Genomic DNA, 11,705 nt, shown 5'->3' on the forward strand with positions numbered 1-11,705 from the left:
ATTCGCAAATAGTAGAATTATTAAAATCATAAACATGGGATGAAGTAGTGATACACCATTCTAGATGATCGGTTGGTGCAACTTCTTGAAAGGCTTCTTCTATACATTGCTGCGTGATATCTACCCGAAAGCAAGTGTTTAGATCTTCTGGGAATCTCATGGCTTGGTAGATGTTGAATATGACCTCTTCCTTGTTTACTCTCAATGTGAGTTCACCCTTTTGAACATCAATTAACGCCCTTCCAGTGGCCAAAAATGGTCGGCCAAGAATTAGTGGAACTTCTTGGTCTTCCTCCATATCTAACACCACAAAATCAGTAGGAAAAATAAATTTATCCACCTTTACCAATGCGTCTTCTATGATTCCATGTGGATACTTGATGGATCGGTCTGCTAGTTGCAAAGAAATGGTTGTTTATTTCATCTCTCCAAGTCCCAATTTCATGCAAATAGAAAGTGGCATAAGATTAATGCTAGCTCCAAGATCACATAAAACTTTATCAAAAAATATATTTCCAATAGTGCAAGGCAAAGTAAAACTCCCTGGATCTTTTAATTTTTAAGGTAATTTCTTTTGAAGAATAGCACTACACTCCTTAGTAAGCTTCACTGTTTCAAACTCCTCAAACCATCTTTTCTTTGAAATGATGTCCTTTAGGAATTTGACATAGTTTGGCATTTGTTCCAAGGCATCTGTAAGAGGAATATTTATGTGAATTTTCTTAAAAATATCCAAAAACTTAGAAAATTGCCTATCTAATTTTTGTTTTTGAAAATGTTGAGGATAAGGAAGTGGAGTAGAGAGAATAGGAGGATTGTCAGGAAATGAAATTGTTGGTGACGTGTCAGTCTCTCTTGGTGTGTCATCCACCATCTCGTCTTCTTCCACTTTATTCTTGCCTTGGCCATTATTTTTAGCTGTAGTTGTGGACATGGTTTCCTTTGCTGGTGACTTCTCAATTTCTTTTCCACTCCTAAGTGTGATGACATTGCATTGTTCCTTAGGATTCACTATTGTGTTGCTAGGAAAAGTTCCTCTCTGTTAAGAATTTATAGTCATGGCCAGTTGCCCAATTTGCATTTCAAGATTCTTCATAGTGGCTCCCATATTGTTGCAATGAGTCTCGATGTTGTCTAGCCGTGAATTAGTCTTTTTAAATCTTGCTTTTGTCTCCTCAATAAATGATATCATGGCATCCTCAAGTGACATCTTCTTCTCACTTTGTTGACTATCAAGTCCTGGAGGAGATTGCAGCACATTCCTTGTATTTCCAAAAGACAAATTCTCATGATTTCGAAGCCCTGGATGGTAATATTGTGGCACTGGATTACCCCTATAGTTGTAGTTCCAATTTTTGATGTATTGAACCTGTTCATGACTCTCTCCATTGCTTGGATCTGTCCTACTTGTAGTTGCCACATATTTTGCACCTTGTGGTATCCTTTGGGTTGTCAAAGATGAAATCTGATGAGACAGAGAAGCAACTTGAGCTGAAAGTGCAGCAAACGGCTCCAATTCATGAATTCCAGCAACTTTCTTAGCCATAGTTCTTTCAGTTGGCCATTGATAGTTATTTGAGGCCATTTCTTCCAAAAGAGCAGTAGCACCCTCAGGTGTCTTTGACATCAAAGTTCCCCCAAATGCAGCATCAACTAAAGTCCGCGTTTGCCCATTTAATCCATTATAGAACATTTGAATTTGCAACCAATCAGGCAATCCATGTTGTGGGCAGCGTCGAATCAAATCTTTATACCTTTCCTATGCTTCATAAAGTGATTCAAAATCATGTTGCTTGAATTGACCAATCTCACTCCTGAGTTGAGCTGTTTTTGTAGGTGGAAAGAATTTAGCCAGAAATTTTTCAACCATGTCCTGCCAACTAGTAATACTCCCAGGTTATAGCGACTGTAGATAACCTCTTGCTTTGTCCCTCAAAGAGAAAGGGAATAATCTCAGTCTAATGGTGTCTTCAGTAACACCATTGATCTTCACAGTATCACAAATCTCCAAAAACATCGCCAGATGGATATTGGGATCATCAAGTGGCGATCCACTGAATTGGGCCTGCTGCACCATGCTGATTAATGCGGGTTTGAGCTCAAAATTGTTGGCATTAATGGGCTGGCGTCTGATACCCGAATAATTGTCATTCACAACTGGTCGCACATAATCCTTCAAGGCACGTGGCTGCTTATTATCTTGTCCGTTCTCCATGGCTAATACCCTCTTTTTCCTTAGTGCTCTGAGCGTTCTTTCAATCTCTGGATCAAAAGGAATAATGTCACGTGTTCTAGCCCTCCGCATCCAACATAAAAAAAACACACCAGAAATACAAAAAAATAATAATAAAATAAAATAAAGAAAATAAATAAATAAAAATATAAAAAGAGAATTCTAAATTAAAACCAAGATTACTTTGTATCGATATTGGCAAAAATAAGATAAACTCAATCCCCGACAACGGCGCCCAAAACTTGACCGGTGCAAACTGCAAGTGCACAGTATCGTAGTTTTATAATATAATGATGTGTAGAGTATCGTTCTCAGGGATTGATGTCTTAATTTTACCAAGTACCGAAATTTTACTAACCTTGATTTTATTTAGAAAAATTAACAATTTTAGACTGCAAAATTTAAACAAAGCTACTTTAAATAAACTATTCAGGAGAATTTAAAACTGGATACCGCGTGTCAAATTGATGATGGTGAAAACTTCTAGGAAACCAATTTCACCTAGTTTCTCACTATGCTTTACTCATTTAGCTAATTAAACTTCGTTTTCTCTGTTTGTTAGCAAATCGCCAATTTTTCCAAAAGCCTCTTTCGATAGTCAATCAGAACCTATTCTTGTTTATTATTTAACATAAGAGTATGCAAATTAATAACGCAAGAACGCAGTAAGACCCTCAATTTTTAATGCTACGTAGGTTCATACAAGTCTTTCGATCTCTATATTTACCTACGCTGAATTATCCAAAATCTATCCTATAATCCCCCCTTTCGGTAGCAAATCACAAGACTAAAATCATTTAATTAATGGCCAATTAATTAAAAGCATTAGGCACAGAATAACTCAAACAAACATTAATGAAAACTACTTCAGATTAGCATCAAAGAGCAAACATAGTTCAAAACTGGCTACATCGTTTTCCTAGAATTCAAAATTTTAGTTCATTCCGAAAATTAAATCCAACATAACAGATTTCACCATATTTTCTTCAATTTGGAGTGTACGGGAAAGATCAACACTCGCCGCACCACTGCCGCGCGTCACGAACACCGCCATTGTTCGCCGCCTTCCGATTCTGAAAATATATTATTTTTGTGTGCTTCCAACTCTCCTTTACTGGCTGTGTGTGTATCTTCGCAGCACCCCCAAAAGAAAACCACAAGAAAGCTCCCAAAAAATAATTTTTCTAAGAAACTCTCTGTGGTTTAACCTCCCTTGTGTGTCTAACCAAGAAAAACCTTTTTTTTTTTTTTTTCTATGGTGCGGCCTCTCCCTTCTCTCCAGCCCAGTGCACACTGCCCCCCCTCCTCTCTTCTTGCACATGGCTCTCTCCCAAGGAAACCCTCCTCCTTTTGACTTTTCCTCTTTCCTTTCCTTTTTGCTTTCGTTTCTTTGTTTTTCTTCCCTTTCTTTTGTCTTTCCATTTTTTGTGTTTCCTTTCTACAAACCCAGTGCCTCACCCTTCTGAGATGACCCGGCTGCATGGCCGGGTCACATCTCATTTTTTTGATTTTTTGATTTTCTTTTTTTTTTCAAAGGTACATGAACTGCCCTCCTCTTTCAAGCCCACTTTCAACCCTCTTATAGCTCGTAACTCTCAAAGCTTAAAACACAAAAGATGTAGAGCTCTTTTTCAGTGTTTCCCAAAATTTTGAATCGTCTCGATCGGAGCTCGGATGAGAAAGTTACGCTAAGATTACAAAAAATTGTCAAAATAATCCATAAAACTGCGTATGCTAACTTCACATCTAATTTCGATATTGATGCATCCATTATTTCGTAAAATTCAAAACATGAAAATTGTAGAACATTTTATTATCTTTCTATGGCATCCTAAGTCATATGAATCGGAGGTTGGATGAGAGAGTTACGCCAAGATTACGAAGAATTGTTGTTGGTTTTTGGCTTCCGATAGTTGCCCTACAAGAAAAAATACCAAAATTTCATAAATTAATTAATAAAACTCAAATATTATAAATAGAACATAATTTTAAAATATTGAGAGTAATTAGGCATTTAAATACAAAATAGGATTCCCAATGCATGAATTAAAGCACCTAATTACGCAATTTAAGCGCGTAGTCACCATCAGGGTCAGTGATCAAATGTCAGAGGGTACTTAGAGGCTATTCGATAGAAATTCAGGAAAAAATTTTACCAGAAGATTTTGTTGTGTTTGATATGTGTGGGTTCGATATAATATTGGGTATGGACTGGTTGGCTGCCAATCACGCTAGCATTGATTGTTTCCAGAACGAAGTAATTTTCAGACCTCCTTGAGAGCAGGAATTTAGATTCGTTGGTTCACGGGTACGTGCTCCAACACAGCCAGTGTCCGTTGTGTAGGTAGGCAGATTACTCCTAGATGGAGGTTAGGGATTTATAGCATTTGTGAAAGAAGCATCTGAAAATGAATTGAAGATTGACAACACCCGAGTGGTACGGGAATTTTTAGATATTTTTCCAGAGGAGCTACCAAGGTTGCCTCCTGTGCGCGAGGTAGATTTTCCTATAGATTTACCTCCAGGGACTGCGCCGATCTCTAAGATCCCGTATCATATAACTTCAGCTGAATTGAGAGAATTAAAGGAGCAGTTACAAGATTTGTTGCACAAAAGATTTATATGACCCAGTGTATCGCCATGGGGAGCTCCAGTGTTCGTAAAGAAGAAATACGGGTCCATAAGGATGTGCATTGATTACAGGGAGATAAACAAGGTTACTATTAAGAATAAAAATCCTTTACCCCGTATAGACGATTTGTTTTATTAGCTCCAGGGTACACGGGTATATTCCAAGATTGACCTCAAATCCGGGTATCATCAAGTGAGAGTAAAAGCGAAGGATGTACATTTGAGGCACGGGCACTATGAATTTCTCATTATACCTTTTAGTTTGACGAATGCTCCGACTGTGTTCATGAACTTGATGAACAGAGTTTTTCACCAGTATCTAGATTTGTTTGTAGTAGTTTTCATTGATGATATATTGGTGTACTCGAGAAGTTTCGAGGAGCACGAGGTACATTTGAGGCAGGTATTGCAGACTCTCAAGGAGGAGAAGCTTTATGCTAAGTTTAGTAAGTGTGAGTTCTGGCTAGAGAGGGTGGAATTTTTAGGCCATGTGATTTCAGGGGACGGTATTTCAGTGGATCCCGGTAGGATTGATGCAGTGGTAGATTGGGCTAGGCCGAGAAATTTGCAGGAAGTCAGGAGTTTTTTAGGATTGGCAGATTATTACCGTTGTTTTGTTAAGGGGTTTTTAGCCTTGTCAGGTCCTCTCACACGGTTGACTAGGAAAAATGTCATATTTGTGTGGGATGAAGAGTGCGAGCAGAGCTTCTAGGAATTAAGCAACGGTTCATTACTGCACCAGTTCTTACGAGTCCATCAGGTGGCGATGGTTATGTTATTTACAGTGACGCGTCTTTGAAAGGGCTCGGTTGTGTGCTAATGCAGCATGGTAGGGTGGTGGCATATGCATCCAGGCAGTTGAAAGAATATGAGAAGAACTACCCTACCCACGATCTGGAGTTGGCTGCGGTTGTACATGCATTGAAGATCTAGAGGCATTATCTTTACGGTGAGAGGTGTGAGATATTTTCTAATCATAAGAGCCTAAAGTATTTCTTTACACAGAAAGAATTGAATATGCAGAAGAGGAGGTGGTTGGAACTCATTAAGGATTATGACTGCACCATCAGTTACCTCCCAGGTAAAGCAAATGGTAGCCGATGCGTTGAGCCGTAAGTCAGGAGATACAACACAGTTAACAGTAGTAGTTCAGCATCTGATTCAGATGGACTTAGAATGACTCAGTGTGGAGTTAGTGGAGGATGATTCTCGGGCACTTATTGCCAGTTTGGTTGTACAGCCCACATTGTATGAGAAGATTAAAGCTGCTTAGAGAAATGATCCAGAGTTAGTGGAGGTGTTTGCCAGAGTACAAGATGGCCAGGGGGAGGAGTTTAGTATCTCCGATGATGGGGCTTTGAGATTTCGCACCAGATTGTGTGTGCCTGCAGATGATAGCATCAGGAGGACAATTCTAGAGGAGGCACACAGATCTCTATACACTGTTCATCCTGGTTGTACGAAAATGTATAGGGATTTGTGAGATTCTTTTTGGTGGAGTGGCATGAAGAGGGAGATAGCAGAATTTGTACAGTAGTGTTTGACGTGCCAGCAGGTTAAGGCTAAGCACCAGAGGCCGACTGATCAGTTGCAGCCACTTTTTATTCTCAAGTGGAAGTGAGATCATGTATGCATAGATTTTGTTACTGGACTGCCGCCAGCGTTGCATGGTCAAAATGCCATATGGGTGATAGTTGATAGATTGACAAAGATGACGCATTTTCTGCCTATAAATTTCAGCTACCCTATGAACAGGTTAGCAGAGATTTACATATAGGAGATTGTTTGATCCCATGGAGTGCCGGTATCTATAGTCTCAGACCGTGATCCACGTTTAGTAGTTAGGGGTGAGCAAAATTCGGTGAAAACCGAATTAACCGAATTAACCGGCCGAAATTGGTCGGTTCGGTTCGGGTAAAAATCCCGGTTCGGTCGGTTCGGTTATAATTCCATAAAATTTCGATTAATCGGTTTCGGTTCGGTTAAGGGTAAAAAAATATCAATTAACCGAATTAACCGAATTACTAATTAATTAGATTTTAAATATAATTTATGAATATAAATTTTGCTTATGCAAGTGCATGAAGGAGTTTAATTAACATATTTCGATTCTTTGTTTTACGGTAAAATATTATTTTCATTAATAAAATTAATAAATAAGGTATTTAATTAAGTTAGATTTGGTTTTAAAAAAAATTTATAATTGTATTATATTTCTAACAATTAATTTTAAATGATTTCGGTTAAAATCGGTTAACCGAATTACCCGAATGGGCAATTCGGTCGGGGTCGGTTCGGTTTCCATCGTCAATTCGGTCGGTTCGGTTAATGGTTTTATTTAACCGAATTTTTCGGTTAATTCGGTTAATTACCCGAATTTAACCGAACCGACCGTTTGCTCACCCCTATTAGTAGTGACAGCTTTGTGATTATTAGTGACGGTTTTGATCCTTCACTAATAACTATATTTTTTGTAGTGGTGATGTACAAGAGAAACAATTTGGTTCAAATATCTATGCATGGGTGGCTTGCTCGTGAAGATGATTACAATCTAGCCAGTAGGGGACTATCTTCGTAACAATGGACATATAAAAACAATTGGTGATATTTTCCAAGAATCAAAATAGGATAGAAATAATGTTGTGGCTAACCTAACCAGTGTGCTTGACACCACAAATAAAAATTTGGATGAGTTGAAGATAAAATATAACGAGAGGAGCATGTACGTCCTAATAGTCATATATGTTGGTGACTATTTTTTAGAACCGTCACTAATAATGCATTTGTTGACAGGAAAAAAGGTCAAGAATATTAGTGACAGTTCTCATAAACGGTTACTAATAATACATTTATTGATGGGAAAAAAGGTCAAGACTGTTAGTGACGATTTTTTGATCTAATTACTTGGGCAATGTGCTTCAAATGCAGTGACCAAAAACCATTTGCAAAGACTGATTTACAAAGACTTCTAATGGAACAACGAAAATGGACATCAAATGCAATGAGCGAACACAAACATAAAAATGACGTTGCCTTGGAAAAATACCTGGAAATTGACCTAACTGATGAGTGAGACCAAACACCTCAACCTGTTGAACTAGCACTGTACTCATCTCTCAAACTCCTTAGTGGACGAAAAAGATCGAAGAGTTGTCATTGGTAGTGAATATTGGTTGAAAAGATTCTCTAAATTTAAACCTGTTGAAGTTCATACCTTTTGGATTGACCGTGTACAAACCAGAGAAGTAGTGGTGAAGATCTGCAGTGATTGGACTAGTTTTTAAATGTAATAGAGTTTAAGAGATCTTTAATTTGAAGTTGTTCATTACAATAAAAAGGAATGAGATGCACAAAAGAAATAGCTTGGTTCAAATATCTATGCATACGTGGGTTGCTCATGAAGATGATTACAATTCAAAAGGGTCAGTAGGAGACTATCTTTGTAGCAGTGAACAGATAACAACAGTTGCTGATATTGTTCTTGAAGCAAAATAAGATAGAAATAATGTTGTGGATAACCTAGCCAGTATGTTTGACACCACAAATGAGAATCTAGATGAGTTGAAAATAAATTACAATGAGAAGAACATGTATTTAAGTAGAATTCTTAAAGAGAAAGATGGTCACTAATAGTCTTATATTAGTGACGTTATTTAGAATTGTCATTACTAATGCATTTGTTGATGGGTAAAAACGTCAACAAGTTACCAAATACAGAGGACTCATCTCTGCACAGTCTCATCGAAAAGAAATTATCCTCTTGATCTTCATAAGTCGATTCAAGATCCCCAAAGGGGTGTCATTCATGGTGGTATGATTCGGTAAGAATATAAAAGGTTTATCAATTCAATTGCTTAGTATCGTTCTCCCCCCCCCCCCCCCTTGCCTAAATTGTATTTCAATTTTTTCCCTAGAGAATTATTGATAGTATGTAGGGGATCAATTGGGCACAAACCTCACCGAATAAAACCGACACTAATACTCCATTATAAGTGACAATTTTAGAATACGTAACTAATAAGTATTAGTCACCGTTTCTTTAGCGACTAATTTGAAACCATCACTAACAACCTTATTTTTTGTAATGTTAATCACTAGACAAAATCAACATCTATAATTAATTCTATTTTAGAATTGTCATTACCCCCTCTTCTCCTTACAAAACAAATCTATTTCATCAATTTGTCTTATCCATAAGATTCTCAAAGATATATTTTTCCTTACATTCAAAGAATATATGGACCTACACCACAAGGTGGGAAGCTATCACTCACCGTAATTGTCTATCAAAAACCTTAAAAGGTTAGTAGCGGGTACGACATTGAAACAATTTTTCAAATGTAAAAGAAAAATAAATAAATTAGGAAACAAAAATGAAGCTAATCAATAATCTAGAACAACTTAGCCAACACCCATTAAAAAATATTGGAAGATTGGTGCCGACATTAATTAAATTTCTCCTTAAAATATATCATTGACCTGCTTTTAGGTAAACTATAAATTAATGAAGTTAGATTCAGAAAGGTGATGGCTCCAAAAATTTTGATGATGAAGAGACAATGACAGATCAAATTTAACACCTTTAATTAAGAGTATGAACAATAGAAATATGATTAGAAACCCTTGGTCCACTTGTGGAATCCAAACATCATATAAATTAACGAGTTAATTAATCATGTGTTAATTAATTGATGTGATTAATGAAGTAACCCTGGCAGCAAGCAGAAGCCATGGTGTAGGGACCCCCTCACATTTGATATATAAACCCTTTTTTTTTTTTTAAGCAAATCGAAAACTGACAGCCCCCATTATCAAAGTTAAAAAAAAAAAAATGCTTCCATACCTTTTTCACTCCTTTTCCTAAATCACCATATCCTCTTAAGATATGGTCCGTCCATTCCCCCACGTGTTTCTTTAATTGTCCACGTGCTAAACATTATTATAACCCATCCCCTTTACCCTCCTTATAAGCATGGTGGCTGCTCACCTGATTTTTTATTATCTTAATTTCTTAATTGAATATCTATGTATAAATATAAATCACTTATTTATTTTGGGTCACTAGTCATTTGCTTGGGAGTTTTATATCGATATTTTAATATTGACATATAAGAAATTGAAGAAAAATATGCAGATGTTGAAATTTCTATGGAAATAATGGTTTAGATGGAATTTATTAATTAGTGCATTTAATTTAAGAACTAATTTTACAAAAAAACAAAAATGCAGGCCATTTGAGTTAGAAAAGGAATATTATTGACTGTGTATGAATATAGATAATTGGTATAAAATAATTATCTTCTTCAAATGAGTGAATTAAATAAAATTTTAATTATTTAATAAAAATATTAATTTTTGCTCCAAAAAAAATAAAAGAAGTATTAATATATTTTTGCAGCATGAATTTATTGCCATGCATCAATTTAAATTTATGTATCTTGAAGTAAAATTATAGATACTTTTACATTCAAATTTATTCAAATTCATACAATTTACAATTTATATTCACGAGCTTATGTTCTCAAATAGAACACATATAAAAATATTACCAAGAAACTATAACACCACTCTTACATGCATGAGAAAGAAGAACATCAAAAGAAGACGCCCTCATATATATATATATATATATATATATATATATATATATATACTAATTACTATATAAAAAAACTATATTTGCATGCTTCCTGTAGCAGAATCTGGCGAATCCTCCGAGAAGTTCATCGTCATCGTCCAATCCTGAAACTCTTCTCCCCCAACCATTCCCCAGAAATTTTCTTGCCGGCTCGAAGGTTCCGCCGCCGTAACAATCTCCGCCGCGAAACCACCGCTCCTCGCCGGATTCTCTCGCTGCAACTGCTGCTCCGAATGCGAACTCTCGTTCACGGTGCTTTCCGGAAACGGAAAATTCAGCTTCGCCCGCGGCCCCCGGAAGTCGATGGCTGCGCGGTCATACGCACGCGCCGCGTCCTCCGCCGTGTCGAAAGTTCCCAGCCAAACCCTCGCCGCCCGCCGCGGGTCTCGAATCTCCGCCGCCCATTTCCCCCACGGTCGCTGCCTCACTCCCCGGTAATTATTTTTCTTCTTCTTCGTCGTCGTCTTATTATTATTAGGATTCGAAGTCGGATTCGGATGCGGGTTCGGGCTCGGATTCGGGTTCGGGCTCGAAATCGAATGCTCAAAGAAATTGCACCCCAGGCAACCGAAGATTCCGCAGACGTGACACGTGTCGGGATAGGAGAGGTAGAAGACCGCTTCTCCGCTGGACCCACTGACAGTGGGCGAAGTGGTGGCGAACTCCGAAAGCATTGGCGGAAGAGGGACTTCTTGGGAGGTGCTGGCGCCTCCGGCGATGACGTTCTTGAGGGTGGCGACCATGACGGAGTCTTCCTCCTCGTGGGTGAGACGCGGAGGGGGCGGGGGCGACGAGGATATGTAGGTGGCGGCTGGAGCGCCGTCGCCGCTGTGTTTGGGTTTCTTGGATGGCTTCTGCATTGGGGGTGCGGCGGCCCTGGTGGTGGCTGTGGGCCTGTCGCTGCAGCAGTGTGGTGGTGGCGGCTCTTAGTGTTGGGTTTTGGGTTTTGAGTTTTGAGTTTTGAGCGACGACTGATACTGGAGGGAGAGTGGTCGCAGCTCGCAGATATATTTGGGCTGGGAGTGACGTGGATGCCAGCTGGAACACCGTTCACACACGGGTTTGAAGACTTCTAGGCGCACGTGAGGGTATATTGAAGAGTAACTGGTGAAGTAGCAGGAGTGGGAGGTAGGCACGATGGCGATGACATGGCAGATGACGTAAGCTAGATAGCCCACGCGGCCCGCTGGACGGTTATGAAAG

At 38.4% G+C, this 11,705-nt stretch overlaps 1 protein-coding gene and 1 non-coding gene across 2 annotated transcripts; one reads left to right on the forward strand and one right to left on the reverse strand.

Moving 5' to 3' along the window:
• Positions 1 to 1,715: 1,715 nt before the first annotated feature.
• Positions 1,716 to 1,822, forward strand: LOC131156926 (small nucleolar RNA R71). Its single transcript, XR_009137187.1, has one exon. It is a non-coding gene; the product is annotated as a small nucleolar RNA R71 (small nucleolar RNA).
• Positions 1,823 to 10,302: 8,480 nt separating this feature from the next.
• On the reverse strand, positions 10,303 to 11,475 carry LOC131155680 (ethylene-responsive transcription factor ERF109-like). The gene has a single exon (XM_058108981.1). It carries the CDS (start codon positions 11,360 to 11,362, stop codon positions 10,538 to 10,540), a length of 825 nt encoding a protein of 274 aa, XP_057964964.1. The 5' UTR covers positions 11,363 to 11,475; the 3' UTR covers positions 10,303 to 10,537.
• Between the last annotated feature and the right edge of the window lie 230 nt (positions 11,476 to 11,705).

The sequence above is a fragment of the Malania oleifera genome, chromosome 5 (assembly GCF_029873635.1).
Source record: "Malania oleifera isolate guangnan ecotype guangnan chromosome 5, ASM2987363v1, whole genome shotgun sequence".
In the NCBI taxonomy this organism is placed as follows: Eukaryota; Viridiplantae; Streptophyta; class Magnoliopsida; order Santalales; family Ximeniaceae; genus Malania; species Malania oleifera.

Bases quoted from the DNA above. Each gene is read 5' to 3' on its own strand.
- LOC131155680 (XM_058108981.1), bottom strand. From the start codon at position 11,362: ATGCAGAAGCCATCCAAGAAACCCAAACACAGCGGCGACGGCGCTCCA.